At 34.9% G+C, this 27,109-nt stretch overlaps 1 protein-coding gene and 1 long non-coding RNA gene across 4 annotated transcripts in view; one reads left to right on the top strand and one right to left on the bottom strand.

Annotated features, from left to right (window-relative positions):
* The window catches only part of Acj6 (abnormal chemosensory protein 6), a 51,510-nt gene extending 38,934 nt beyond the window's left edge, over positions 1-12,576 (top strand). For both annotated transcript variants that reach the window (XM_071706413.1, XM_071706412.1), the window contains exon 4: positions 3,203-12,576. In XM_071706413.1, the coding sequence (XP_071562514.1) occupies positions 3,203-3,967 (765 nt within the window). In that variant the 3' untranslated portion in view covers positions 3,968-12,576. The remainder of the gene's footprint in view (positions 1-3,202) is intronic.
* Positions 12,577-23,725: 11,149 nt separating this feature from the next.
* On the bottom strand, positions 23,726-26,499 carry LOC139772601 (uncharacterized). 2 transcript variants are annotated; one of them, XR_011718173.1, is made up of 7 exons: positions 25,771-26,499; positions 25,547-25,671; positions 25,171-25,291; positions 24,809-24,860; positions 24,498-24,741; positions 24,275-24,398; positions 23,726-23,996 (listed from the first exon to the last, which is right to left on the bottom strand). It is a non-coding gene; the product is annotated as an uncharacterized lncRNA (long non-coding RNA). The 2 variants fall into 2 exon arrangements; XR_011718172.1 differs by having other exon boundaries at positions 24,498-24,860.
* Between the last annotated feature and the right edge of the window lie 610 nt (positions 26,500-27,109).

Below are 27,109 nucleotides of genomic sequence, written 5' to 3'. Positions count from 1 at the left end.
CATTTGTGCGACATTGTTTAAGTCATACGTTTCAGACAATAAATCCAATTCTCTGACTTCATTTTTCGATGCTATTCCTCGAATTCTAACGTAATTCTAACAAATTGAACTAAAACTACCTCAATAATCTTGTATTTTCGAATTTTTTGAAAATTATGTACATTTTCCATAAACGTATATAATTATCTTTACAAATATGTATTATAAAGAAAATCGAAACCGATACTCAGCTTTAACAAATTACAGCGTTATTAATTTGTCTCGTTGTGAGATATATGATTTTACGTGTAATCTAATTTCGGAAAGTCTGTAATAGAGTTACGTGCAAATAATCTAAATTTCAGTGACCGAGCAGCGACCAAGGAAATCAAATCCCATAGCTATTCAATTGGATATGCAGCTTCGTACAATAAAAACACTTTCAAATTACGCTCGATCGAGAGCATTGAGTTTTATTAAACACGCGCGGTATTTTGGCACCGTTTTGAAGAAAACATGCGTACGTGAGGTAGATATATAAGGGGGAGTGACAAGTAATAACAAGAAAGCGAGAAATAATTCGGTTTTAAGTGCGCGTATATATAGTAGGAAAGAAGGACAAAAATAGAAAGGCAAAAACAGGCGTCGAGCTGATGTAAAAACAGCTATGCGGGTACGCGTGAGCGTGTGCGCGCGGATCGGGAACGCGGAACGGATACAACGCGGCACGGACAAGGAGGGAAGAAAGAAAAATTAGGGGTGAGGTGGGCAATAGAGCAAGGAGAAAGAGCAAAACATAGGAGCCGGCTAACCCTATACCATCGTGTCAGCGTAATGATGAAATATTGCGCAGGTCTCTCGGGCCCTACCTCGTACGCCCCTGGGCAAGTCCACCCCCGACAACCCCCGACGAAACCCCCCTCTCATCCCTCCCCCTCCCCCCCGTACGCTTGTATATTTGCTGCCGGTGCTCCCGAAGCTTCCACCTTCTGCCTTTTCCACGCTGCCCGCCAGTGTCCGTGCAGCGCAACCCCCCTGCATTTCTGATGTAACTGCGCTATCCCAGGGCACCACCGCCGACCGAAACCGTGCCATCCAGTTAGCTCACTATACTGCCGTTCTCATGAGAATAGATGATGCGCGTGTTGCCTACGCGTGTACGTGTACGTGTACGTGTACGAGCCTCGGCGAGGTCGTGTAAGCGCTTACGTATGTACGTGAGGTAATGGCCGGATTGAGAACGACGTGGATATTTTTAGTAGCGATTTTTATAGTGATTTCGGCGTTATATACTCCGCGTTACGTACTACCCGAACGCGATACAACGCAGTTCCGCGTTCAAAGCTAAGAATAATTCATGCAGAATATAAGCAAACACCAGAGATTGGGATTAAAATATAAATGTACTTATTAATTAAGAGTGGATTCAACAGATAATTCGTACGCATCTCATCATGTGTTTAAATATTTTATATGAATTAAATATTTTATATTTATATGAATAGATTTTGATATTTATCATGTATGTCTATCCTTTTAAAAGAATAAAGCCATTTTAAAATAAAATCCACAAGAGATCACATGCTATATCGATAGTCACTGTCATTTGCGATATAAATTATCATTTAATGACTTTATCGTACGTGTATGAAGAACAATTTTATCTGAAATATACGCGTGAACTAATTCTAATTACATGTCCTGTCCCCACGGTCAAAAGCGTGGCGTCTAGTTAATTCAGTATACTCTCGTGAGACCAGACGATTTCATGTGTGCAAACAAGATCATACGCGTGTGCGTGATACTTTACATACTTAAGTATGTAGAGGACGGAATAAATAAATTATGTATTAAAGAAGATTAACAATTAAGATAAGGTAATCGGATAAATTAATCGCAACGCGACTTGAACGAGAATCATAATAGGCGCATATTGGGACATTCTCAGAAAAACGTTAACGAAATTTAAAGGGAATAGGAAACGACAGATGAAATATAGAAGATACCTTCTTCGTACTTTTTTCCCCGAACAAACAAAGCATTATTTCGAAAAATAGCTTTCTCATCTAATCGTCCTTAATTCGCGATTTATCGCATTTGGCACGTGACAATCCATTTTCCGTTTCGTTTCAGACAGATGTAACATCCGATATTGGCTTTAAGAAAACGAGTTAACAGCATGCCACCTATGTAACAGCAATCTAAGCGAAGAAAAATATGAAAGAAGTTCATAAATAATTTCTAAAGAGTTATGCTGGAGGTGCGTTCTGCATTCGTGACGACGGCCGCGGCACGTGCTGCATAATTATACGGTGTTAGCTTGTACATATTTCCTACTCTCTCCACACTTTCCGCACTCGACCTAACTTTGCTTTTTATCCCCTTCATTCATGCCTCTCCCACACCATGATGGTGCTTCATCAAAATGCATTTCCGCAAACTCGGCGATACGATACGCATCCGGCCTTTCAGCGTCTACCTTCGTATTTACACGTTTCACTTTACCTTGCGTATTTCCTTGAACAGTACATATATGAACCGAATTTTTCGAATTTTTTAGCTGCAAGATACCTTTTTACTAACATTTAATTGTTAATATCACATTTTAATAATTAAATATAGAGTGCAGTCGATAAAACCTTATGTTATGGATAGTCAAGAATACCTTTGTTCCAGTATTTATAATTTAGATAGATATTATTAATGTTTAACAGATTTACGAACAATTATCTTTTAAGTCAATTGTAGATTTCCTTTTATTGATCGATATATTGTTAATCATTATATTAATAATTATGTCAAAAAATAACACAAGAAGAACATTAATAAGAGAGAAAAGAGAAGTCTTAAAGCGTTTAAGTACATTACAAAATCTCGCTCTATGTTACGAGAAGTAAGTATTTGAAAAATAAAGACTGATTCGGTTCTAAAAGAGAGACAGAAAAGACGGAGTACTAATAAATACTAAATTTTACTAGTAAGGGCTACTCTTGCATAGTTATTAGCTAATTAAGATTCAGGTGATTATCATGACGGAACACTAATTTTTGTATTGTTTCGTCAAAGGATATCGGCATCAGTGTATTCAACTAGTTGTCTACTAAAACTTTCAACATATCGTTCCAGAAATGTTTCGCGACAGTATAATAAACATTTAAAAATCTCCTTCCAAGGAAACGCAAACGCGTGCTCGTATTGAAGATGTTTAATTCGCGTGTTCCAGATGAGCCATCCAGGAATGGAGAGCCTCGACATGCTGGATCCAGCAAACTCGATGACGACACTGACGCCAATGTCCGACAGCACGGGTAGCGGACCGGGGCATCACGGGGGCATCCACGGTCCCTCCGTGTACGGCGGCATGAACGGTATGATGAGTCATCACCATCATCACAGTAACCTAGGCAGCGGTGGCGGCGGCGTGCCGCATCCGGCGCACCATCATCCGGCGATGGCTGCAGCAGCCGCGGCCGCGGCCGCGGCGGGCCTGCATCCCGACGCCGATACCGATCCGCGCGAGTTGGAGGCCTTCGCCGAGCGATTCAAGCAACGGCGCATCAAGCTCGGCGTCACACAGGCCGATGTTGGCAAAGCGCTCGCCAATCTCAAACTACCAGGTGTCGGCGCTCTCTCGCAGTCGACGATCTGTCGCTTCGAATCGCTCACGCTCTCGCACAACAACATGATCGCCCTGAAGCCGATCCTCCAGGCGTGGCTGGAGGAAGCGGAGGCCCAGGCGAAGAACAAGCGACGGGACCCGGACGCGCCCTCGGTATTGCCGGCCGGTGAGAAGAAGCGGAAACGTACGAGCATCGCCGCGCCAGAGAAACGCTCGTTAGAGGCGTATTTCGCGGTGCAGCCGCGGCCGTCCGGTGAGAAGATCGCGGCGATCGCGGAGAAGCTCGACCTAAAGAAAAACGTCGTGCGAGTCTGGTTTTGCAACCAGCGGCAGAAGCAGAAGCGCATGAAGTTCGCGGCTCAACATTGACCCGAGGGTGGCTTGTGACAGCAGAACTGACCGTACCAGCTGCCCAGTCTCGAGCCGAAACCCGAACCTCTGACTGAGTTTCAGGGATGGCCGTGAAGTTGCCCAAAACTCCGGAAGTGGGCTTCCCCCGACTGCGCCGATGGACATCCGCGGTGAGGATGATTGTCCGAGTCATTGTCGTCGGACGTAACGTCACCGGGATATCTATCTGCGACAGTCATTCGCGGCCGCTAAAACGAATGGCTCGATACTACAGGCAGAACGTATCGGTACACGAGGCTGTCACAGGCTGAAGACGAGTCGCTTGTTATCACTGCGCGTGTGTAATATGCTTGAAACGCATATTCTGGAATCACCGGTTGCAGGGAGCTATTCTTGACCCGTTTCGGTTCGCGATTCTCTCTCCTCTTCAGCTAAACACGATTACCTCTCGTGACGTTATACAGCCAATGCAATGAAACGCTGGTGACGCATTTACGAATGTTTCACGATGGATATCATCGCGGTATGATGGCAGTAAATATAAATCCATATCGAAATCGGTCCGATCCATATCACATCGATATTATAGTTTTTCTTCACGCGGAATGGAAGTTGTTGCAAGACGATTTCTAATGTAAAATGAACCGTTTTTATTAGATTAACTATTAATTGACAAACTTCTAGCTGACTTTTCCTTAATCGAGAAACGTCAAAAACATATATCTTCTCTACACTCTAATGTTGAGATATGGTAATCAAGTAAATTCAAACGCACATTACGACACACCTCCTTATTTCAAAAAGTGTGGATTTGTATTACGATTTTATGAAAACAATTAAACCAAGATTTAATTCAACTCGAATATCTGTGTTATTATAATACTACAGCTAGGATTTCTCCCGATCGTCTGAAGAGTCTTCGAACTTGCAATCCGCAAAACCACGAGATCAAACACACGATAGCTACCAACGATAGCGATAAAACAGTTTACGATGCCATTTGCCCTTCGATCCCTCGTCGTATGGCATCCGCGGTTGAAATCGCTGTTCGACGCCGATTTCACGATCATTTCTCACATTTCGCAAATAAATATGCGAAATCCTATAATCCATGTGAAATAAATTTACAACAGAAATGGCATTTCATAATTCTTTGCTAGAAAATAAAAGTTTAATTTCTATACCAAGATTCGGCTTTTGTTTACAATATCGCATAATTTTTTGTAAGTGTATAACTGTATTAATATTAATAATACAAAATAAGATAAACTGTTTTTAAAGCGTATGTTACTACGCTTTAATATCATTTAATAATTAATTGGTTCAAAGCAGTAAGCAAAAGAACTAACTAAATGTTAAAGAAAAAATTTTTTATATGTAATCTTCTTGGTTTATCTCATTATAAAAAAATTAACGAATAGAAAAGTTGAAAGTAAAAATTGGTTGTCTTACTGTCTCTAGTACAAAATAATAATATTTAATTAGATATATAAGAGTGAAATTTTAAAGTATCCAAATAAAATCGTCATGGTGTCTATTGATGTGAATGGATCGTCATATCAATCGCAATTGCGATCTTAACAAATTTTCAGCTCTGAGCTTATAATATTGTATTTTACGTAGTCACAAATCGATAACATTTATATCGCGAAATAACACATCGGAAACAATCATAAATCACTAGGTCGCCATTGCAATAATTTATTGAGCAATAATCATTGAAGGCACGATCGGGAGATAATTCCGACGAGGTTGAAAAAGCGAGAAAGAGAGAGAGAGAGAGAGAGAGAGAGAGAGAGAGAGAGAGAGAGAGAGAGAGAGAGAGAGAGAGAGAGACTTTTCGTCGTTCGTTTATCACGGACGAGCTTGTCGTGACAAGTGAACGGCAAAGAGCAAGGATTACCAACGCGTCTTGAAAAGTACAACTCGAAACATAAAATATAAAGTACGTATTTGTTATAAAGACGACGCGCGGATACGTCGCGCCGAAGAAAAAGTGATATTAATCCTAATGAAGACGCTCAGTGCAGTGTAAACAGTGAAGAGAACGATAGTGCGCGTATGAACGAATGAATGTGTGTTGCGTATGTAAGAAAGAATCAGGGGTAAAGTTTAGAGAAAGAAAGAGGAAGGGGCAAATGAAAGAGAGAGAAAGAAATAATGAGAGAAAGAAAAAGAGAAAGATAGAATGAGAGAGATAGAGAGAAAGGGAGAGAGAGAGAGGAACAAACTAACAGAGCTAAGAAAAATGTTTTACGTAGTGATATTGGACAATCAGTGAAAAGACTGTACCATATCATATTAAAGCAATACTGTAGTACGTAGTAAACGAATTAATTATACTTTGTTCGTATTTTTTATGATCGTCCGCGCATCCGCCATGCGTCATGCGCCGACTATTTTCGTAAAAAGGAGAAAAAAAAGACGGAAGGCAGGAAAAAAAAGAAAAAGAAACAGGGCGAACGACACAACGAGGGGGTTGTTTTAAGTCTAGGTGCATATTCTGCTTTCAGACTCGACGATTAATAATAATCTCCTTATTGATCCGATATCAAGGATGCGACCGGCGCTTACGTTGCGGTCTCCACTTTTGTGCGGATCAACGCGTGCGCCGTGGAAAAGCATGTTTGCTCACGCGACATGCGTGCGTCGGGATGAGGGTTTAGTTTTTTCCGGTTTTATTTCCCCAAAAAAGTACGATTAATATCGGATGCACGGATAATCCGAAATCGATGGATATCTAACTATCTACGTGTCTATCTCTTTCTGTTCGCCGACATAAAGAATCCGTCGGTATCGCGCTGTTCTGTAACGACAACGAAGTTCTCGAGTATGAGATCGACATCCTCTTCGCGGAAGGTAAGGCGCAATAGCGACTCTCGAACGAGAAAGCACGGTCTGTTTCTGATATAGTCGGAACGGTCGTGCTGCAAGTCGCGATTGTTAAAATTTTCTGCACTACACTTTCTAAAGTTGGATATACGCGTTAATGATTCACTTTGCACGTAACTAAAAACGCATTTCAACATATTCGTGAACATTAGTTTTGCCTATATTATAGGTCAAAAAAGTTTTTATATCTTGCGCGCAAATTCAATATGTATATTTTTTATTTGAAATCTTAAAAACTCTATGATGTATATTTATTGAAAAAAATGAGATATATTAACTTTAATAAATAAAGAGACAGGACAATCTCGGGGACCGACGCTTTTAAATATAATATTAGAATTACATAAAATTTGTTTTTTCTTAGTTATTTATAAATAGAAAAATACTTAAATAATTCAAAGTCACAACTCTGTGATCAAAATAAAAAGAATTTAGGCTAACATTGGAAATCCATTCTCTACAAATGGCAGGTTTACCTGCCATGAGGAGGGTTTACCAACCGAAAAGTTGCCTGTAGAAATTCGCCCTCTACTTTGGCAAGTAGAAGAGAATTAAGCACAAGTGACATGAGATGGTATCCGAAATGTCGGCTCCTCGTTCGGTTTCAATTTGGTTTCATTTCAAGTTGAAATGTATTATCATTGAATTCTGTAAAATATTAATTAGTTTAAAGTTTCACTTATCAATATTTTTATTCTAAGAAAATATATTATGCGTAATCATTTAATAAAATCTGTGTTCCAGCAAGTCGTATACAGTACGATTTATTCGATAAAATTAGATATTTTTTTATTCTAACTTTTTTAGATCTGTTTCAACTATTTTATATTTCTTAACAAATAGTACCAACGATATGGAGGCCTAATTATAAAGTTATTTTACACTGGATAATAAAGATAAATTATATTCTTCAACAATTTTACTTATCAATTACTTTCAGATAGATTTTACTTCGTTAAAACAATCCATCTGCTACTTTCTTTGTCTTTAAGTCTCAAAAATTTGTATTTGTACCAAACAATGAAATATATGGTATATAAAAATTGTGGAAAAATTTGCCAAACGCATAGTCATGTGTATCCAACATTAGAAGAAATCTTGTGTAAAGAGGATGAAGATACATCCAGGCAAACGAAAATACTAGTAATAGTTGAAAGTGAAAAAAACGGTAGCAATTTTTAAATTGTACATATATATAAGAGGATAAGTATTTTATAGGAGAGTAATAGCCTATTTGCCATTTTACTAGGTAGTGGGAGAGAAGTTCTAGTGCAATATAGGAGTCTAGTGAAACGTTTATTATTTATTGTTTTCTTTCTTGTCTATGGCGCTACTCCAGCGTAGCAATATCAACGATTTAGTCAGCCCTTATCCACGGTCATTGAAAATCTCAGAACCGCCCTGCATCGCGACCGTTTTTTTCGTAGAAAAAAAAAGAAGAATTATTTTCCTACACGTAACTATTCAATTGCGTAACGTATCGATTCATCAGCGATACAATTGTGTTAAGTATGTGTTTTTTAATCACCGCACCCCTTTAGCTCAAACTCAAACTCTGATGAGTTAAAATATTGGGTATATAGATATTTCGATAAAAGACCTGCCATCTCTTTTATTGTCTCGTAATCTTGTTCCTTTGTATATCTCCCCTGTTCTTTATTATGTTTCCCTTTATTTTCGATTGTACGAAAGCTATCGTGAATATAGCCAACGATTATAATTAACGTTCTTGATAATGTTGTTGTTACGTAACTAATAAAATTATGTAAATATGATTCGCGTAACCCTATGAATTAGATTAAGAATATGTTTCACGCACTTGGACCGAACGTACATCAAATAAGAGAGACGCCAGGAAGTATGTAGAATTATATATTATACTAACACGCATTATTACACATGTTAAGTTTTCACGAAACATCCGACATTTATTACATCAAATTTGTGCAAGAGTATGTAAAATCTTTTATTTTCCGAAGACATTAACATTAAAATTTTTTACTCTAAAAATACGGTCTATGTAAAAAAAAGTTTCGACATTTTTTATCAAGAAAGATCATCGTTCTTCAAGGACATTGTTTCATGAGAAAATGGAAGTAAGACATGTATAAACAAAAAACAGGAAATAAATAAATTCTAAGTGAAATTAATTATTCTATTATTATTGCGATATATAAATATGGAAACGTCCTGATATTAATTCCATATACTTCCTGTATATTGCCAAACTCTCAGCGTCATTAATTACTCTTTTTTAACTTAATTATACCATATCGTTATATCTATAAAATATATATAAATATTTTTTTCCATATTTATTACATGACTAAGTAAAATATTTAACGGGTTGTGAGTTATAATTTGTTGCGCTTATACAATACGTCATGATAAGTTTCGATCATTTAAATGGACATCGTTGTATCATGTGAAAAACTTTGAAGATTATGCACTGCTACGTTATACGCGAAATGTTCCAGAACCATCGAATATTTTTTTTATATAACCAATGATTCTTTGGTTACTTTAAAACCAATTTTTTTCTTATCGAGAATATCGAGAAACCGATAGTTTTCAAACTAGCAACTGAAATAATGTTTCGCAAACTGAATTTTATTAGTTTTCTTAATTCAAAGTAGAATTTTAGTTTGAGATTTGAGAAACGTTTTTTTCGAATTAGCTAAAAAATAAAATATATAGCAGTTAAAGGAACAAACTGTGGTTTCAAGACATTCTATATATATATAAAAAAAGTGATAATGACTCTGGTACATTGCAATAATAAAAAAGTATGCCTCTATCCGTGCGTCATTATATGCAACGTAAGCATTAACTCGTCAATGCACAGGTTTCTAATAAGTAATTATCGTTTAATAGAGAATGTTCTAAAAGCAAACGTTTACTCTCTCTCAATGAAAAGGAATCTCGATGAACAATGTTTATGTTAATTAATATTTAGTATTTTTAATTAAAAGATACTTGATAAACAAAAATGTACGAAACATCCTGAATGATGAATGATTATGATTTTCTATTGCGTAAGATATCTCAGTTTTAACAAAATAGGCTATTTATGAGTAAGACTGTAAAACGGAATAGAAAGTCTCCTCGAGCGCAAGTATAGCGCAAATATACATATTTAATACAGGGTAACGAGTCATATCATAATGTGTTTTATCAATTGTTATCGTCATAAAGCTGAACTTAAGAGTCTTGCCAAATGATACGATTAGGCACACGCGATGTCAGGAAACTACGTCGCAATATCGACTTGCGCAGATTTGCGCGTCTCCGTAATATATTTCTATATCAAATCGTAGTTTGAAGGATCTTTTAACGGGAAAATTATTATTTCGGATTTGTGTTAACGTGTGCAGATTTCGTAAGAAGAATATATAATTAGATATTCTTAATGAATTCTTTAATGTACCAGTCTTTTGAAGAGCGCTAATTGTTTAAGGAACATTACTCGTCTCTAATCCTTTCAATACGATCTCAAATGGTAGAAAATGTTGTACGTAAATGTATAAAATACATCTGGCTATAATATTATTTAGAAAACAGCTATTAAGCGCTCCCACTGCAACTCACTGCAGCTAATCGATTGTGATGCGTCATTGAGAAATTTATATTTTTGTCTCGTAGAGAGATATACGGTTCTTACTTCTTTTGCCACAAGTTTAATTTCCGAAAGCATTGATCGATGGATTTACAAAATAATTTACATAAATCGAGCGCGAATGTAAAAGTCGAAGCTATGGCGTTCTAAGAGATTCCTGCAGTCCGACACGAAAGATAAAATACCTAATATTTTACGTACGTCAAGTAAACGGATATTCACGAAAATAGGTCAAAACAAAATTGACACAACATCTATCACTGCAACTCACAAAATGTTTCCGATTTTTCTTACGAATTACCGGTAACACGAATTATCTAATCAGACGATCTGTGGCGAAAAAATGATCGCGTTGTACCGTCGCATGGTATATACGCGTAAACAGTAAAGACTCTTATGTACGCGTGTTTATAATTTATTCATTTTTATGGCGATTGCGCGGATCATCAACCATCGCCCCAGATACTCGCGCGGCACGATTTCAACCGAAAAGTATTAACGTCAAAACGTTATGACGGAAGCATATTTGTATAAAGAAATATGAAAATTAAATAATTAATATAAATAATTATTATCAGTAAATATAGATTAAATGTTTATACATATAAATTGAAGGGGGGATGGGGGAAAAAAGCCAAAATGAATTGTTAAATTTAAAAGTCTTACTCATAGGTGTTCACGTGGCCAGCTTAGGTAGCTAAATTCTACATAGAGAAAAACGCGATGTCGTTAGCACATTTTACTCATCATTTGATTCGGAATTGTCAAAGTTGATATCCAACGCAATCTAACGCTCCGATAACTTAAAAAATTAGCTACACATGCCGTTTTGTCGGACGACATCGCGTCGATTCCTCGTTATTCGGTTTGTTAAGATACTTTACGCGTAAATATTTATAACATAGAACAAACGCAACTCTCTCTTTAAAAACTATTTTAAATAGCATCGATACGATAATGTAAGAAAGAAGTAGAGCATATCTATCTTCCATTATAAGGAGAATCGCTTTCGTTCTACATCTATCTTCGTTCTACACTCTTTATCGAGCGTCCACCAACGCTTATCTATGCATTTACAGACTGGTAAAAATCTGAAACGATCGCGAATCGTCGTTTGTATAATAGAAATAACACTACATATTTATGTTTACACTATGTCTACGTACAACACATTCAACGTGTCCCATAATAATTCCAGATGTGTCAGAATATGAATCTATATGTGTGTAATAACAATCGACAAATCATAATCATAATTTCACAGCGAATTAAATTCTTATTAATCTCTATAAATTGTAATTAAATGCGCGATTAGTGTAAAAGTGAAACGCTATTTATGAGTAAGACTGTAACTATCGCGAACCGATATAATAATATAATAAAGACATATCATAAAAGATACTAGATACTTTAATTGTCTGACATTGTAGAAATTTCTATGTAAATATGTTGCGTGCAACTTGGAGCAATGTTTCGAGGCTACGTTTTATGTATAAATGAATCATATTATCCCATAGAGCAAGCTGTTTGATGTTACATTCTTCTTATTTGCTTGACGCTTATGCTAGCTCTTATATTCGTAGGCACCTTCGAGGCTCTGTACATAATCGACAAATTGTACGAATTGTAAATCTATTTGTAAATTACGTAGTTATTAGTTTATATTAGTTAAAAATTGTATTCGCTTCTAAAATGTAGCATAAATCACGTAAGTACACACCCTCGTTACGTTTCATATTATGTTTCAAACAACGGAAGCTTTTCATTTTAAAGCGCGTATCAATAATTCGTTTTAACCAATAACACCCGCATCATTTCGTCCATTATAATATTACCGAGATGAAACAAGAAACACGTTCTACATGTCATAAACATATGCATTTATCATAATAGCAACATTTTTCCACAGATTTGTATTAATTCGTAAGCATATGTTATGCTTCTTAAACGTACCAAATTGCGCGCAATGTACGATAAGGGGAAAGAGAAAGATTCCTCCATACTGTACATATCATGTGCCATAATTCATTTATCATACTTTGTGTCCAACTTTGTTCCAAGTACCTACTCAATTATAAATATTATAGTACATAGTATAATAAAGTAAACCTTGATGTTATTGATAATTTTATTGTATACCTTTCACTTTCCACTTTCCAACTGTCTAAGTCTAAACAAAAAGTCTAAAAAGAAGAATCTGCATGATATCTTTATATTTTATACATAAAACTGTCAATTACTATCCAACTGCTGTACTATCCAACTGCTGAGCATCATAAAACTGTCACACTTTAAGCCTAAGCAAATGACGACCGATGGAAATTTAGATAAATTCTACTATCATTTGACAAAACTCTCGGCTGTATTTCTTGTAACTTTTTAATATCTAATATTAAATAATATTAATTTAAAATTAAATCATAAATCAGACAAAGTTTTCCGAAATTTATGTGGAAGATAGACTTATTTTTCTTATGCAAATCTTCATTTTTTAATAGGTATAATTATTGACCATTAAAATTTTTAAATTTAAAATTATTAAAATTTTTATTAAAATATTTTTTCTTTTACAGACCTTGCGCCTTCGAATAAAAAAATTAAAATGATTAAAAATCGTCTTTCTCGAATTTGTAATCTTTACTGCCCTAATGATTTATCGCGTAGTATATGCACTATAGTTGTTCTACAATACCCTATTACAAGAAACAAAACGCGTGCAAAAGAGGAAAAAGGATTACGGGCGTCAAAACTTTACACAGCAAATACATAAAGTAGATTTTTGCTCTCACGAAATGAAAACTAGAAGTAAAATGAACTCAAGTGCGATAAAAATAAAAAGTCTTATTGCAAGTGAGATGTGTTATAAGTTATAACCACATTCGTGTCAAGCTTTCATGTATTACGAGTCATGATCAAAGTGAGTGATAAATTTATAAATAATGTCATGAAACTTGAAAACGTAATTATATTAAGGTATTTTCTAACCATGCCCTAATGTAAGTATATGTATCTATAGAAGGTATCTCTCTCAAAATGAAATAAGTTTTTGGAATTATGGTTTTTTTATCTATCTAAGGATAAAGACTTAGCAAAGATATCAAAGGATTGCAATTATATATGTATACATAAAAATTTACATAAAATATTATACATATGCATAAAAAAATTTATGAAACATAATAATATAAAGAATACTAAATCAAGAGATATAAAAATATTAATTTTGCATACTTGCATCGCAATTGCGTATGCAAATACGGAAAATTAAGTTATAATAATAAATAAAGATTCGCGACGCGTGATGTATAAAATTGTCAATTTAGCAATGTATAATTTGTTTTTACTGTTAAAAATCAGTGCGACTGTTACGAATATTGCAACCACTACGCATGCAATATAATCTGTTCTTTTTAGCTACACTGTGCTCCACGTGTTTTATTATATATAAATTAGTATGCACATATTATTATATAAAATAAAATCTTAATATTTGTACAATTTTACGCACACATATATAAAATTTATACTTTATATATAAATTTTATAGATGTTTTTATTTTGATTATTATGAGAAAAAGAATTATGTGCGCAAAGAAAGTAATTTTAATTCAAATCTAAGCAATTATAATGTCAAATTCTTAATAATTTCTGATTGCAAGTAACAATGAAAGAATAATAGATAAAATATAAATCAAACAATATGGAGAAAGAGTATAGCTAGGAAAAACAAATTAATTGAAAAAATTGAAATTAAACACTCATAATTGCGCGACGTCCCTCGATGTCCATCGATGTATCTTCCACTGCACTTACATCCGCGTCAGCATTCGGAAGTGATCCAAGAATCTCCCTGGCGTCGTCCCACGTCGGTTGCACTTTATTTCGTTTCATATAATACACTCGCGAAATTCGCGAAATTGTTATTTTAATGTCAAATTAAGTAATTTAATAATTCATAAATTTAATAATTAATAAATATTTATTGTGAAACGACATTTGCGAATTTGGTTAAAGAGTTCTACATGTTTATTGCACTTCTCTTTATATCACTTCACTTCATACACTCGCGATGTAAAAATCACGATTTAACTTGCAAATTTATTTAAGAATTATTTATAAAGAGAAATATAGAGTTTATGAATTTATTTTAAATTATAATTTATCGTAGAATATTTATAAATTAAATTTAAATCATATTTATACGGCAAAACGAAACCTGCAAATTTTTTATAATATAAATTTATAATATAAATTTAATTTATATTTATTATATCGCGCAATATGTCTATTTTTATACGAAGATTATCTCGGTTCCCAATAGCTCTGCGAAAACTACTCTCGCAGTATTTCTGCGAAGATCGCTTTGCTTCACAACAAAGCTCCTGCAAAGCTCTGTTTCGCAATTTTTTGGCGAATATCATTTGACGGAATTCGCAATATCCAAATATATGATATATAGAAAATTGAAATATAACAATTATAACGGTATCTAAACGGTACTTTTTACAAAATTAATTTCACGAAATTGTTATTCTCTATTTAAAAAAAAAAATTGTAATGGCACACGCGTTCGTAAACGCAATTTAGGAAAAGCTGAAGAAGAAACTAAATCGCAAAATCTATCACGCATCTAGAATAATATTGATTTTTGCGAAATTTCTGCGCATCTAATTCTATAAACATTCTAATCTTGCTTATGTGTGCGACATGAATATTATTATATAAAGTGCCAAACACTCAAAGTAAGTGAAACAAATAGAAGACCAAAAATCGCGAAATCTAAACGCGTAAAATAATCTCTATTTCTAATTCGCATAATTGCTTCGTGATTACGAAGCGAAAGTGTTGACTCCAACATTAAAGTACATGTCGAACTATCGAGAGCGGATAAGTAGTACAAGTCAACAATAATAAATTATATTTGAATAAATAATAAAATAGAAAATTAATTTTCCACTACATTGGTAAGATATAAAATTTTCAATTTGTCTTACTTATTCTCTTTGCAATATTTCAGGACGCAAAAACCAAAATATATAATTGTATAATATAATATATTATTATACTTTATTCAATATTAAAATATATATGTAAATATGCATCAATTGCTCTATTCCTGTAAAGTTCCTATTCAATTGTAATATAATTTGCTATAAATCGAATGCAAAAGAGTATTCTAATAAAGTGTTTCTATTTTAAGCATGTTATTTTGATAATTGTTGCATTTTAAAGTAAAACGAACTAAATTAAGTATGACTTACACTCTTTTCTCTCTCGACATTTCTTGTGCAAAAGATCGCATGTAAAATTCTACACAAATCTACAAGCAGAATGAATCGCACTGATTTTAGATTCGACGACATTTCGGCGGAAAAAAACCCTCTCACCATACCCTAAATTTTACTCACCAATATCGCCACTCAGAATCGGCCATATTCTTTCCGAATCTGCAACAAAAATATAATGTCGCCGGATTAGATTTAAGTTATACTAAACAGCACAATAAATAAATGTAAAGTGTTTCAAGTAAAAATGTCTACTTTTGCACCGATCCTATTTGGCCCGAACCGGATCCGCCGGTGTTGCATCCGTAAATCAAATTTCACAAGTTGCAATTTCATAATATAACTATTTCTTACTTTAAATTAACACTAATTGTGCACAAAATATCTTTTATAATTTTTAACAAAAAATATTATTTCTAAATACAATTTTGTTGTATATTTTATTACAAAAAAATTTATTTATTTATTATTAAAAATGTTTACATATTGCTATTTAAGTTTAATTAATTGATTATAATCAACGTGCTATGTGCATATGTAATACCGTGAGTATAATTTATTTTTATTTCGCATAGAAAATCTATCATCGCATTTAATTCGATAAAATATATAAGAACTATTAATATACTATGTAATTAATATATTAACATCTATTATTAATTAACATTTGTGGAAAGAACTGTCAAGTATATCGTCAGTTTAATATTTCAGTTTAATACTTTACAACTTTTACGTAATACAATTAAAAGTACCCCCAGTTTGTTTTTAAATACAATTATTAATAATTACTACTTGAACACAAAACTAAAATCCCGCGAGTGTACTACGAATTCAGAAGAATTATCAAATATTATTTAGATTTTGTAAAAATGAATACATTTCCGATGTACTGTAAAATTTGTAAGAAACTTTTAAATATTATTTAAGCCGAAGAGGAAATCAAAAACATTATCGGTAAGAAGCTATTATATATTGCATTGAAGCATTAGCATCGATATTAATTACAATATATTAAGATTAATCCTTTTGCGTTACGACGAATATTCAACCACGAAACTCATTAAATAGTCACTATTTTCCTACGGGAGATGTATAATGAATTATGCATATGGGTTAAAATATCCATTCCAAAATATCGGTTGAGCACTTTTACAGTTACAACTGTAATATATCGCGATAACAAAACGTAATAAAGAAATAGAGATGTTATACGATCAAATTGTAATACCGTTTTAGTAAAGAAATCGTTTTACGATTTACATTTCAGTCCGTTGAATATTATCGCGCAGCATAGCCGTATGCACGTGAACGTCGTGAACACGTGTGTTATCTATCGTGGTCGCTCGCGCGGGCGCGGGTTCGGTATGAACGTGTCGCGTCGCCGGCGGCGCGCGGTATGCGGCCGACCTGGTGCGTGACGCGTGACTTTGACCTCGGCGCGCCTGCGACACATCTTAACGGAAACTTTCTATCACTACTTGAGTCAAAATATTACGATTGTGTGGATCCTTTCGTACCGTTGATCTCTAGTTCGCGGCGAGAGAAAGGTAAGTATAAAATAGATCTCCAACGAAATGATACGTACCTATATGTAAAATGTTATACTTATCGAAGACATATTCGTTGGAACTAATTTTATGAAAAACAGATATTTATTACATGTAGTGTGCATTTGTTGAATATATGACTGTTATTTATGACAGTACATTAAACGCTGCGGTCCACTTGACGCTACAAATACTTCGGAGCGTTCTTCTTCTCCTTCTTTCTTCATTGAAAGAAAAGAGAAGAGGAATGCTTCGAAGCATTTGTAGCGTCAAGTGGACCGCAGCCATAAGTCTATCGTTCATATCGCGAGAGAGAGAGAGAGAGAGAAATCTTCTATCGTACATACATTATCAAATTTACAAAAATTTTCAAGCGTTTCTAAATTTGCTTTTATAACATTAATTATGTGCCTTGTAATTCGTTATCGTGCGATAGTAAAAAGCTTGTTCAGCTTCGTGAAATGTCCGGGATGTACAAACGGATGGATAGCTATGTCCGCGGAAAATAAGTATCGCATGCAACGTTTTTATTGAACCGAATCTAGACACTGGCACATTGCGTGATACACCACAGCGTTGCGTGGAATTATAAATTTATATGGCAGGGCACGTGTACACCCGTCGTTAAAAAGATTATTTATCCAAATCAGAATATCGTACCTCGCGGCTCGCATTTCACGCGAAACGAACAGCATGATATATACCGGCGCGGCAAAAATGGCATTTCCTGATAGTCATCAGAAAACTTCTGATAAATATCGCTTATAATTCGTTATGTACTTGTATTTTAATTGGGTTAATAACGAGTCTCAAATTTTCATTGTCAATTGGAGTGCGCATTATCGCATGGATCGCGGTATCGATGTAAGACATCTGTGAAGTGCGAAATGTCTTAAACGGAAACGCTTTTCGATAATTAATTGTGCAGGTAACATCATCAACACAGCTGACACAGTTCCGTCATATCTAAATAATGCGATTCCATGCATCCATTACGGATGATGCAATTAATTACCAAGCGTCAAGTGAATGTCCACTACGGACGACAGTCTTCGTTAGAATTTCAATACGTCGTGTTTTATAAATTCGTATATGAAAAATAGAGAGAAAAAGTATATAAAACTGTAAATACAGACAAATATTTTAGACATTACATCACAAATGAATTTCAATAGCATGTGTGACATAATTTAAAAAGTAAAATTTAAATTGTAACTTACGTATCAACGGCAATTTTATTTTTCAAGTCTATTAGTTCGTTTAAATATTATTGGAGAAAAATGCGTCGGTTTACTCCGTTGAGAAATTTATTTTATTTTACAACAATTTCCTTGCATGATAAAGCGCAAAAATAATTACTAGGTAAATAACAAAAAGTAAAAAAGATTGTAATAATTAATTTGTAATCTGACAATTAACGGTAATATTTGAAATACGAATAGTATGCACAGCATCCAGGTTCTCGTATGTAGCGAGCTGCAAAACATAGCTGTGATTATTTGCAAAGTTGCGTTGTTGCGGTACGTGTGTTAAACTACACTGCATAATTATCTATTTCGCAGGTAAATCATTATACAACGCCGTGACCGATTGCAAGTGAATTTTACAAGAGACAACGTTCAGGAACAAGACGGAACGATATATTTACTAGCCGCGAGCTATTGAGGTTTACTTGCTTCAATAATATCTGTAGGTACGCGCACGCAAATTTGTAAGAGTAAAAGATACGAAAAATAATTAAGTGCACACGACAAGTGTAAAAACATGATTTTTATATTGGATTAAGAAAATTCATAAAACGCGAATGTTACATTTCGGGTTAACCCTTAAAGGCTACATGGACCGTATATGGACCTCGCCCTCCTGCGAGGTCCTCGCATATGGACCTTTGTTCGCGTATAAAGCTGGGTCTAATCAATCAAATCTTAAAGAATTATGTATAAAATAGGGATAAAAAAGACTGAAGAATATAATAGAATTAGAAAAATTGCCAATAATTAATTAAATAATATTAAATTGTCCAAAAACATCAATTTTTGAAGAGTTTCAAGTGGTTGAGATTTGAGATGTAGCCTTCAAGGGTTAAATGCGGCGGTAAATAGAGATGAAATTATTAGCGAGTATACCAACAAATGCATGACGTTTTATTGCATACTTTTTCTGCTAACTTGATTACAATAAACTGTTCTTTTTTTCTGTGAACAACGATCTTTTATTTAACTAGAAATATGTTAATTTTTTAGACATCGTTTTATATAAAGACAAAAGAGAAAATGCAATCGGTAAAACGAAAATAAAATTAGTAAAAATTCAGCAAACCACCTCTTTCTATCTCTTATCACTTCTTTTTAATTTTATGGAAAAAAATAACGGTATCCTCTTCTATATTTTAAATAATAGGTTCGATTCTGCTAAAGCGAAATATCCGAAAGCTTCCGTTCTTTTGTTTACACGGGGAAAAAATGATAAAGAATAAATGTGAGATTTAAATTAATATAAAATTCATTATCATTTTTAAAGAATGCCTCGTGAATTACTTGAAAAGAATAATCTGTTTGACACAGTGACGATAAGTCCGTGACTAAGAAAAAGCCGCGAGGGAAATGAGTTTACGGTATCTGCTGATTAATTGGCATGGCGGGCAAACATTGGTCGAGAGACCTAAGGCTTGTTTGCTTGTATATACATCGGCTGTAAGGATGAAGGACTATATAGGCTCGCGTATTGAACGAGCGCACGTTGACACGAACACTCGCGTACGTGCGTTCTCCAGAACATGTGGCAGGCGCGTACCTACCCGTGTAGCTTTTGTGTTACAAATCATGTTTACATTATCGCTACACTTGTGCCGCTACTAACCGGTGTTCTATACGCGCACTCATTCTCGACAGCCTAATAGCCCGAGGAGGCTAGGCAGCCAATTTACTGAGCTTGAGGGCTGTGGCGATTAGTTTGATTTTCGGATTCGTTAGGTCTACAGTCGTCGAAAAATTGATTCCGCGGGGAACGATCGGCTACATTCCGAGGAAAAAATATTACGTTAAGTCATGAGAGATTATGAAAGACTTCTCTTCAAGTTTTATGCAAAACGTGCGTACGAATAATTATTTATACATTTATATGCAAATTTAATTTTTGAATAATATTAGTGAGGTTTTACGTACACACAGAAAAATATCATTCTACAGCCAAAAAAGGCAATTACCTACTTATTTTATTTTACGTGTTTTAAGTAATAGTTTTCTTTAACAAAGAATATTTTCTTAATAATAGTTTGTAAGATATATACTTGGCACAAATCTTAGAAAAACTCATCATTTTTTGCTCAAAAGAAGAATTTATTCTTCTTTCAAGAATATTATATACTTAAGTATATGCTTCTCTTCCGTAGACTCTATATAGTAAGTAAACAGAATTATAGTATTAATTAAATATTCTTGTTTAAAGTACTAGACTTGCTAAGATCCAGAATATATTTTAAGTTAATGTGATGCTTGTGATGATTTTACGGTAGATTTGCGTATATATAAACTTATCAAAGACTTACAATTAGAACAAGTAATATTTACCTGTAGGTAGTATGTACTTTTCTGTGTGTAACGATGAAAAATTAGATAAACTAAAGTCCAGTTTGTATTAAAAATTAAAGTTTGCTTTTGCGAAATAATGTTACAGCTACTATACGTTTGTTTTGAGATGCTGGTTAGAAAGTATGTTAAAATGCAGCCGTTTCATAAGAGTAAAGAACGGATGAGTATAATAGCTCTAATGCGACGCTATTAGTTACTTCGGCGTCTAGCGTCGCTGCTGGAACTAATACCGTCGTATTAGCAACCAAGTTAAAAGCAGAGCAGACTATAGCCGTTAAATATTGATTCGGGAACATTTAACCGTCTGCGCCAGAACTAATCAGTTGGAATGTACTTTTCGGACAAAATTGCATTTTCCATGTTTTGCACGTCATGATTAAAAATATCTTTCGCGCGTATTATATTAACGTTGATAACGTTTCTCGCATCTTTTATAGATATCTATAATTCATTTTGCTAGCATTATATGAACTTATAAGAAAAGTATATTTTCACTCAAAAACACTTTAAATAAATCTATTGAATAATATTTAAATTGGTGTAAACTTAAATCATCAACTATTTTTTTTCAACTCTCACGTATTATCACTCAGCCCAGTTGAAGCACCTCCTCCTAGTTAAAATAAACTATTTAAACAACAACGGAATATACTTCGAAATAGAGGCAACGCTTCCCTTATTTCTGAGACAAATGAACGAATGTAATGAACAGGCAGCTCTAACTTTGTCATTACTTCATTTCACTACTACTACTACTTCCTCATTTGTTGTTAAGACTTTCTTTTGCTAAGACTTATTTTTATTTATTTTTATGCTTTTTATTTATAACTATTATTTAAGTATTTGTGTTAAGTATTTTATCTCTCATTTATATTTATATTTTTACTTATTTCGTTGTAGAATATATAATACTGTAACTAATATCAGTACAAAATTACCTTTTTCAAAAAAGGTAAAAAAAAGTGCCAAGTACACGCAATGTATTTTGTAAATTCAAAATTTAACCTAAGTGGTAGCTTTATATCTTTTTCACAAAATTATATTATCTAACTTAACTCAAGTGACATGTATTTAAAAAAAAAAGATGTAAAATCTTTAATTTCTTCTTCACAAAATTATATTACCTAACTTAACTCAAGTGACATGTATCTAACCTAAGTGGTAGCTTTATATCTTTTTCACAAAATTATATTACCTAACTTAACTCAAGTGACATGTATTTAAAAAAAAAGATGTAAAATCTTTATTTTCTTCTTCACAAAATTATATTACCTAACTTAACTCAAGTGACATGTATTTCAAAAAAAGATGTGAAATCTTTAAATTAAATTGCGCCAAGAGAATATGTATATTGCTTTGAAAGATAATTGTTATGCAACTACTTTAAAGAAATAAAACCCAAGTGGTATCTTCGTATTCCTATTCAAGGGTCTTCCTATTCTAAACCCAAGTGATAATAGCTTCTTAATTCTCTTTAACAAATTTTTAATATTACAAAGAATCATTTTAATTACAAAGAATTAAAGAAGTAACAGTACAAAATAAAAATATTTAATTAAAACAAAATAAATAAATTTTTCTTGTAAAAAAACTTGGCGCTGCTAGACTTTGAAATTTAAACATTAAAATTTAAACATTAGTACTAAGATTTTTGATTGAATAAAAAACAATAAACATAATTTAGGGAAGAATGCGACAGGAGTAAAAAAGCAGCGCCTAGTTTTTTTACAAGAAAAATTTATTTATTTTGTTTTAATTAAATATTTTTATTTTGTACTGTTACTTCTTTAATTCTTTGTAATTAAAATGATTCTTTGTAATATTAAAAATTTGTTAAAGAGAATTAAGAAGCTATTATCACTTGGGTTTAGAATAGGAAGACCCTTGAATAGGAATACGAAGATACCACTTGGGTTTTATTTCTTTAAAGTAGTTGCATAACAATTATCTTTCAAAGCAATATACATATTCTCTTGGCGCAATTTAATTTAAAGATTTCACATCTTTTTTTGAAATACATGTCACTTGAGTTAAGTTAGGTAATATAATTTTGTGAAGAAGAAAATAAAGATTTTACATCTTTTTTTTTAAATACATGTCACTTGAGTTAAGTTAGGTAATATAATTTTGTGAAAAAGATATAAAGCTACCACTTAGGTTAGATACATGTCACTTGAGTTAAGTTAGGTAATATAATTTTGTGAAGAAGAAATTAAAGATTTTACATCTTTTTTTTTTAAATACATGTCACTTGAGTTAAGTTAGATAATATAATTTTGTGAAAAAGATATAAAGCTACCACTTAGGTTAAATTTTGAATTTACAAAATACATTGCGTGTACTTGGCACTTTTTTTTACCTTTTTTGAAAAAGGTAATTTTGTACTGATTATGATTACAATATTGTTTACTTTAATTATTTTTTATTTTATTATATTTTTTCATTTTTCTTATTGCATGTATGAAACAATATAAATATTTTATTCTTTCTATTTGTTGATCCCGAGATATGAATATCATGAGTAAACTTAAATAAGAGCATTAAATTAAAAAGATTTTAATTTTTAAATCTTTATTTGTATTCTACTTTACTTTCTTTATTTTTTATATTTGTTAAAAAAATTATGTTATGTACATATATATATAATTAAAAATTATATTATTTGATTCTAAATATTAACCAAATAACATTATTAATTAATATAATTATTAATAAATAATATTTGATCCTCATGGTATTCACAATTTTCCGAAAAATTCTGTCTTTATACACAGTGTATGCATACGAGTACATTCTCGTATACATCCTAAATTAATCAATAAATATAATAATAAAAAGACATCCAAGATTAAACTTATCCTAATCTGTTTTAACTGATTCATTTTAAGGCAACAGATGTATGGAATGCTATAAACTTATGTTATCATCAAATTGCATACGTTTATCTAGATATGTGGTATACATTTAAGGTATACATTTATGTGGAATACATTTTTCGTGGTATATATTTCATAGGTTGCCACACATCCCCGTTACCTCAAAAAATATGTTAATTCATTACTCACCGACCACGATGCGCAACAGCGGAATTACATCTGCCACGTAGCTACGTTGTATCTGTAATATACAAACATAAAATTCATATTAAAATGGTGTTCAAAAAACCTAATGTTTTGAAACATAATTCCTATGTGGATCAAACTTTTTATTATTCAATTAGATATTAATTTAAATAAGGAAACATTTTACGAAAAGGATCTTTACAAGGATAAATTTCTACAATATTAAATTACTTCTTTTCTTCTAATTATTATTTCTAAATCACGGGGAAATAAAACAACTCGAGAATAAACAGGAAAAATTTACTTTTACACGAAATAAAAAATAATATTTACCGCAAAGTTGTTCCGCTGGCGCCCGATGCCTCTCCCAGGCCTCCTCCTCCTCTCAGGCTGCTCGGGATGTCAGCTTCGCAGGATTCCCTCGCTGCTCCGATGTCACCTTCTACGTCGTTATTTTCTGAAATATTCAAATGAACGATTCGATTAAGTAAAGACAGAACAGATAGAACATTTTTGGACATAAGTAACATAGTACGTAAAAATCAATTACACTCACCACTTTCTTTCCTGCTGTTCCGGCCGCAAAATCCACCTCCACCTCCGGGTCAGATAGGAGTCTCGAGCCACATTGAGACTCGTGGCAATGCAGTGTGACTTCATCCATTAAGCAAGAAAAATCAAGAAGCCATTTCGGCTATATTGCATTAATTTTACGACGTTGTTGCAATATAGTCGAAATGTTTCTTGACCTTTCTCGCTTAATGGGAATGTAATTACTGAAAATAATTAAAAATTATTCCCTACCTACGTTTTAACTATGTCCCTACCTACGCTTATTTCTCCACACTTCCCTACGCTAAAACTCACCGACACCAATGCGCAGCAGCGGAGCTGTATCTGCAACGTCGCTACGATGATTCTGTAACAATCAAACATATAATCCAGATTAGAGCAGGGAAGAAAAGAGACAGTTTGTATTTCGAAAAATAATTACCGAAGGTAAAACACGGAATTCTATATTTCTTTTAATTAAATAAATTTAATAAAAAAACACGTTTAATTTCTTGAAAGTATAATCTATTTACTGAACACAAGAATTCAAAATAGAATTTAAAAAATTAAACTCTTTTTTAATTTCTACTCTCTGACTATCTTTACTATTCGATTGAAAAACCGATTGGTTAAACTTTCCGCGAAAGACACAAAATGTATAAACCAATTATATTTACCGCATGTTGTTCCGCCGGCGCCTGATGCCTCTTCCAGGCCTCCACCTCCTCTCAGGCTGCTCGGGATGTCACTCGTGTTCCCTCGATGCAAAGATGATGCTCCTTCCAGCGCGGATATTTTCTGTAACATAAAAATAATCGAATCGATTAAATACGTGTCACGCGCATCGAACATCTTATTCGTTATTCAGATTAATATTATATTTTAAATTACTTCTTCGAAAAAGGTTTCTACGTTAGAATCAACTTGAATCAAATTTTTCAAAATATCTTTTTTTACTAATTTAAATTCCGAAACACGGTTTAATGTAGGAACTGAATAAGTACAAAGAGGGATTCTATAATATCTTTAAAAAAAATAAAAAGTAATACTTACCAGAAGTGTTGGTACGCCGATGCCCGATGCCTATCCTAGGCCTCCTCCTCCTCTCAGGCTGCTCGGGATGTCAGCTTCGCAGGATTCCCTCGCTGCTCCGATGTCATCTTCTGCGTCGTTATTTTCTGAAACATTCAAATGAAGGATTCGATTAAGTAAAGACAGAAGAGATAGAAAATTTTATGACATAAGTGACATAGTACGTGAAAATGAATTACACTCACCACTTTCTTTTAAGCGCTTCAGGCCACAAAATCCACTTCCATCTCCGGGTCAGCTAGGAGTCTCGAGCCACATTGAGACTCGTGGCAATGCAGTGTGATTTCATTGCCATTAAGCAAGATAAATCAAGAAGCCATTTCAGCTATATTGCATTAATTTTACGACGTTGTTGCAATATAGTCGAAATGTTTCTTGACTTTTCTCGCTTAATGGAAATGTAATTGCTGAAAAGAATTACAAATTATTCCCTTGATGATGTCTTTTGCAGACAAGATTTTTTATACGCTTAACTTTATGAGCGTGATGTCTCGCGGCGCGGAGAGACCCGCGACGGACCGTATAACCGAGCGAGGCGTGTAAATGTCCCGCGGCGGCGCGGAGGGACACGCGACGGACCGTATGAGCGAGCGAGGCGTGTAAATGTCCCGCGGCGGCGCGGAGGGACACGCGACGGACCGTATGAGCGAGCGAGGCGTGTAAATGTCCCGCGGCGGCGCGGAGGGACACGCGACGGACCGTATGAGCGAGCGAGGCGTGTAAATGTCCCGCGGCGGCGCGGAGGGACACGCGACGGACCGTATGAGCGAGCGAGGCGTGTAAATGTCCCGCGGCGGCGCGGAGGGACACGCGACGGACCGTATGAGCGAGCGAGGCGTGTAAATGTCCCGCGGCGGCGCGGAGGGACACGCGACGGACCGTATGAGCGAGCGAGGCGTGTAAATGTCCCGCGGCGCGGCGGAGGGACACGCGACGGACCGTATGAGCGAGCGAGGCGTGTAAATGTCCCGCGGCGCGGCGGAGGGACACGCGACGGACCGTATGAGCGAGCGAGGCGTGTAAATGTCCCGCGGCGCGGCGGAGGGACACGCGACGGACCGTATGAGCGAGCGAGGCGTGTAAATGTCCCGCGGCGCGGCGGAGGGACACGCGACGGACCGTATGAGCGAGCGAGGCGTGTAAATGTCCCGCGGCGCGGCGGAGGGACACGCGACGGACCGTATGAGCGAGCGAGGCGTGTAAATGTCCCGCGGCGCGGCGGAGGGACACGCGACGGACCGTATGAGCGAGCGAGGCGTGTAAATGTCCCGCGGCGCGGCGGAGGGACACGCGACGGACCGTATGAGCGAGCGAGGCGTGTAAATGTCCCGCGGCGCGGCGGAGGGACACGCGACGGACCGTATGAGCGAGCGAGGCGTGTAAATGTCCCGCGGCGCGGCGGAGGGACACGCGACGGACCGTATGAGCGAGCGAGGCGTGTAAGTGTCCCGCGGCGCGGCGGAGGGACACGCGACGGACCGTATGAGCGAGCGAGGCGTGTAAATGTCCCGCGGCGCGGCGGAG

This window comes from Temnothorax nylanderi, unplaced genomic scaffold (assembly GCF_030848795.1).
Source record: "Temnothorax nylanderi isolate EJ_2023f unplaced genomic scaffold, tnyl_v1.0 TNYL_tig0052_pilon, whole genome shotgun sequence".
In the NCBI taxonomy this organism is placed as follows: Eukaryota; Metazoa; Arthropoda; class Insecta; order Hymenoptera; family Formicidae; genus Temnothorax; species Temnothorax nylanderi.
This window is presented reverse-complemented; position numbering and strand designations above follow the sequence as displayed.